We start from the raw sequence: 5,100 nt of genomic DNA, 5'->3' as shown, positions 1-5,100 counted from the left end.
TTCTTACCCAAATCCTTCAGTATCCAAGCTGGAATTTATGCCATCTGAGACTGGATAGCTGGGCCTCAGTGTGTATGGTTCTGGGGAAATATCATGTTAGAAGTTGAAGTCCTTCTGCAGGTTAGTTACATTAGACTTCGGTATCTTCTCTTAAAACTTCACATTGGAAAGGGCAGACTCAGGGAGTTACATCATCATGGCTGTTCATCTGGTCCCAAAGCATCCCTATCACATACAGTAGTCCCTTAGGCTCAAGCCTAATATGAGAATTAGCAAAGGGAATTTTATTATATCTGAGTGTGGAAATAGAATGGACATTCTTATGACAGTGTTGGAGTTCCAGTGGGAGTTATTAAATATTTTCCAAGTCATTATTGGACACAAATCCACGCATATGTGCACACATACATATGCATGCACTTACAGACACACACAAACAAAGATGCCCACATTTCTATGCTTTCCAAATTCTTGCAAGGCCCCAGAAGACATATGCTATTTATTCTGTGATTCTTTGAATTTCGGGGAAACATGTTAATAGAAATATCTAATGCCATGTTATCATTCATTCTCAGTGTGGGCAATGTGACCAAGAGGGCAAAAATTGGTTATTGGTAGCCAAAAAATCTTAGATATTGCAATGATGTGTGGTCCTTCAAAGATCTTTGGTGTGTAAAAAGATATACAGTATGTCTTTGGTATTACATTTTCTTGTGGGAAAGCAATTAGTCAAAATACCTAATAAAGCTCCTTGGGGGGGGCAATAATTTTAAAAAGTTTGAGAAGCACTGCCATGTGGTTAAGAGTCTTGGCCCAATGTCTCTGTCTTGTAGGACTCAGAGAAAATCACAAATGTATGTCATCTACTAGGACCATTTTGCAAGTATTAATGCATCATAACAACTTCAAAAGAATGGTCTATATGTTGAAGTTTCCTGAGATTTCTTATTCCTCTTGGCCAATTTTTTAATGACTTTTGGAGGCTGAAGGGTAGAATTTGAAGCAGGAATAAAGAGAGAAGGGAGATTTATTGTCTCTCTACATAATTACATTTTTAGAATCGTCCTCTTTGGAGAGAGGTGGATTACAAAGAAGACCCAGTGGCTATTCCTAAATGGCCCTGCCTACAATGTGTTTCTTTTCTCTCCTGCTACAAAAAATGGATCTTGAGTGTGTGAAAAGGTATTTTTTTTTTACCAGTGATTTATCTTGAATTGTCTGTGCATATATAGACAAAACTATAGTTTTGCTCCAGCTATAAAAGCCCTGGGAGTGAAGTGGAGAGAAGATAGAGGGAATAAAGAAGTTTAAGTTAACAAAAAATAAATTATCTTTGTGGATTTTGTGCAGATATAGCCCCAATTTGTACAAGTACTTTTGAGATTAATTTGAGTGAGAAAATCAGTAGAATGGATCTGAGAATGGTGAAATATATTGAAATATGTTGAAGATTCTGTACTCAAAATATTAAATCAAGAAGTGATTTTAATAATCAACTGGGAATAATCAGAGAAGGCAGAGAAATCTCAGAGACACTAGAGAAAGCATGTGAGAAAGAAATACATCCATATTCTGTATATATGCACATTTAGGAATATTATAACAGGGAAATCGTTTGTATGCCTGATTAATTCCAGGAGCAATGCTAATTTTTGCAGCTATCATCCTCTCAACATTTGTAATTCTTCACTCTCTTGGCAACCTTGTGAGGAGACAATGTTATTTCCATATTACAGGTGGTAAAAGTGAGGTAAAGTATGTTGGCATGAGAGTCACAGATTACAACAAAATAGCATTAGGTTATTGATTTTAGTCTTATACCTCATTCCTCTCCCCAGTCTGCAAGCCCAATATCTCATGTTGTTCAACCTCATCTCTTCTTTTTGTTTCTATATTCCCTCTAATAGAGTTAAGCGTCTATGAGGATGTAGAGAAATGACCGTGGAGAAAAGAGATAGCTGTCTCTTACTCCCAGGATAGTGGTTTGAGAAATTAATCAGAGTTAGATTTCCATCTCAATCTGACTGCTCACCCCAGTTTACTGCTCTCAGAAAACCCAATCCTTCTCTGAAGTCTCTTCATGGCTGATTTCATCTCTTGGCTCCTCAGAGTGTAGATGATGGGGTTCACCATGGGGGTGATGACCGTGTTATTGATAGACACAGCTATGTCCATGGGCAGTGTAGTGAAGGGCCGGCAGTAGATGTAAATGCAAGGCACAAAGTGAAGAGTCACCACCAGGATGTGGGAGGTGCAGGTGGTGAGGGCCTTGTGCCGGCCCTCCCCAGAGTGAGATCTCAGCATCACCAGAATAATAGTGTAGGACCCCAGGAGCCCGAGGAACCACAGGAGTGTCACCAGCCCATTGTTAGAGATCATAAGGAGTTCCAGAGCAAAGGTGTCAGTGCAGGCCAGTTTAACCACTTGGGGCACATCACAGTAGAAGGCATCTAGGACATTGGGACCACAGAAGGGGAGTGGAAGTAAGAGAATTATCTGGACAATTGAGTGCAAACCACCACCCACCCAAGAGGCGACCACCAAACCCACCCACATAGATCTCCTCATAATGGTCACATAATGCAGAGGTTTGGCAATTGCAAGGTATCTGTCATAGGCCATCACAGAGAGGAAAAAAATATCTGCCCCACCAGCAAAGTGGAAGAAGAAGATCTGTACCATGCAGCCATGGTAAGAGATGGTTTTCCTCTCTGATAAAAGATCCACCAGGAACTTGGGAACGGTGACAGCTGAAAAAACAATGTCCAGGACTGATTTGTTCCTCAGGAGAAAGTACATGGGAGTGTGGAGGTGGGACTCACAGGTGATGGTCAGCACAATGAGTGTGTTACCCAGCACAGTTGCTACATACACAGCAAGGAAGACCACAAACAAGCAAAACTCTAGCTCCCGGAAGCGAGTGAGTTCCAGGAAGACAAATTCCTTCACAGAGGTGTGGTTGCTCTGGCCCATGATGGGGACTACCCTCTGCTAGCTCTACCTTAGGAGAAGATATGTTAGGATTAGGAGTATGCAGTCATGAGGTGGCAATATCATTTATCATATATTGTTATAAGGCTCTTGCAAGTATCCAGATCATAACGACTACTCAGAAAAACTGTGCTAGAGTCTCCCTTTTCATTGTGTGGAAACTCTTTATCCTGGTGATTTTCCTTTCTTGTTGTAAATCCCTAGGTTGACAAGAAGAGCCATCACACTCCTATGTCCTTACTCTGACTAGAGGGAGATGGAAAGGCTATGGTCATTTGACCATGGCTTATTTTCTATCCTGCAGGAATAACTTCTTTACATGTATGCAAAGCTTTATAATTTACTAAAAGCTTCACCTGCAACATTTCATCTTGATTTTGATTCTTGTGGTGTCTCTGTGGGCTCTGTAGAGTAGTTATGATTATCTCCATTTTACATAGGAGAAACTGAAGCTTAGAGCAGTTAATGACTTTCCCACATTTGCAAAATCACAAAGTTAATAAGTGGCAAATCAAGGATTTGAACCCAAATAATTTTTCTGACTTGACAGAGACTCCCTTCTTGACGAGATTTTAGTTAGGCCCTTCTGAGCCCTCTTCTCAACTAGGTGTCAACCTCGACCTTACACATTTTTCCTGGATAAACTCAGTTTTAGCAAGAATCCTGCTAAATCAGTTTAGCAAGAAGCCCCTACCCTTGATATCTGATCAAATTTCTCAACCCCCACCCTAGACATCTAACTCCTTGTATCAAAGTTCTTGGCTTGTCTTTAGCAAGAATCCTGTTAAGCCAATTTAGCAAGAATCCCCCTATCCTTGCATTCTCCCTTTAGTAATTCTCTATCCACTGACCCTCTCCCTCTTTTCATTGGCTATAAATCCCAACTTCTCCTCATTGTATTTGCAGTTGAGCTTAATCTCTCCCCTCTATTGCAATAGTCTTGACCTCTACTGCAACAGTCTTGAATAAAATCTGTCTTGCCATTTTTAACAAGTGTCTGGTGAATAATTTTTATTTAACAGTCTCCAGAGGTTTTTCCACTGTAGCATTCTGCCAGATCAGAGAGTGTGGGGCTTACTTTGCTATATCAGAATTAAAGTGGGTAGATTAACTTTACAGTTAATTAAGTAGCTTGACTAGTTAATCCTCATCTCCTTTCATACAGGAGAGAAGAATCAGGCCCTCATAAGTACTCCTCCATGTGCTCTGAGACACTTGGATCTCACTTGGTCCACAAGGCTCTTGGTTGAGTGTAGAGCTGCAATCATCATTCAGAGCACATGAAATCATCACAAACAAACTCATCATTAAAACTTCCAGACCTCAGTGGTGACTTAATCTGATCCTCCTTATTTTAGGGGTGAATGGAGAAGGGTATTTATTTTTCTAGAATCAGTCTATGGATTGGTGAAAGAGACATAACTTTAATAAAAATTTTCCGAGTCCTCTTTGAATTTTTGCCATGAGAATACTTAATATCTACCCTTTAAACAAATTTCAAGCATACAATAAAGTATTGTTAACTATAGTGCATCACATTTCCAGTACTTATTCACCCTGCATAACCGAAACTTTGTACCGCTCATATCCCTTGACTAGCATCTTCCCATTTCTCTCTACCCCAAGCCTCTGGTGATCACCATCCTACTCTCTGCTTCTCTGAGTGGAAGACATTATGCTAAGTGAAATAAGCCAGCCACAGAAAGACAAACAGTGCATGATCTCACCTATATGTAGAATCTCAAACAGTTAAACTCTTGCAAAGATAGAGAATTTTAACCTGGGATTAAATATAACCTCAAATTCCAGGGATTTTCTTCTGTTGCTATGTTGGCAAGTAAGGTTTTTTCAAATCAGATATCTGGCCATCAGAGGACAAAACTCTCTTAAATACGAATATTTGTATGTCCAAGGACTCTCATATTGCAGATAATTTTTAAAAATTCAAATAGTTGAGATGACCCAAAGCCAGTTCAACAGTAGAAAGTAAACAGTTTTGGCATTCAAAGCAATGGAAGCATATCTGAAGAAAATAGGATAAGAAAGAGAGTAGACTAGATAAAAAAAGAACAGAGCACAATCCCTGAAATAAAAGCATAATAAAGCACC

General features: G+C 39.6%; 1 protein-coding gene across 1 annotated transcript; it reads right to left on the bottom strand.

Moving 5' to 3' along the window:
- Positions 1-2,028: 2,028 nt before the first annotated feature.
- LOC138916883 (olfactory receptor 4D6) lies at positions 2,029-2,973 on the bottom strand. The gene has a single exon (XM_070230488.1). It carries the CDS (start codon positions 2,971-2,973, stop codon positions 2,029-2,031), a length of 945 nt encoding a protein of 314 aa, XP_070086589.1.
- Positions 2,974-5,100: the final 2,127 nt, after the last annotated feature.

The sequence above is a fragment of the Equus caballus genome, chromosome 12 (assembly GCF_041296265.1).
Source record: "Equus caballus isolate H_3958 breed thoroughbred chromosome 12, TB-T2T, whole genome shotgun sequence".
NCBI lineage: Eukaryota > Metazoa > Chordata > Mammalia > Perissodactyla > Equidae > Equus > Equus caballus.
Note: the sequence above shows the minus strand (reverse complement) of the source record. Positions and strands in the feature narration are given on the sequence as shown.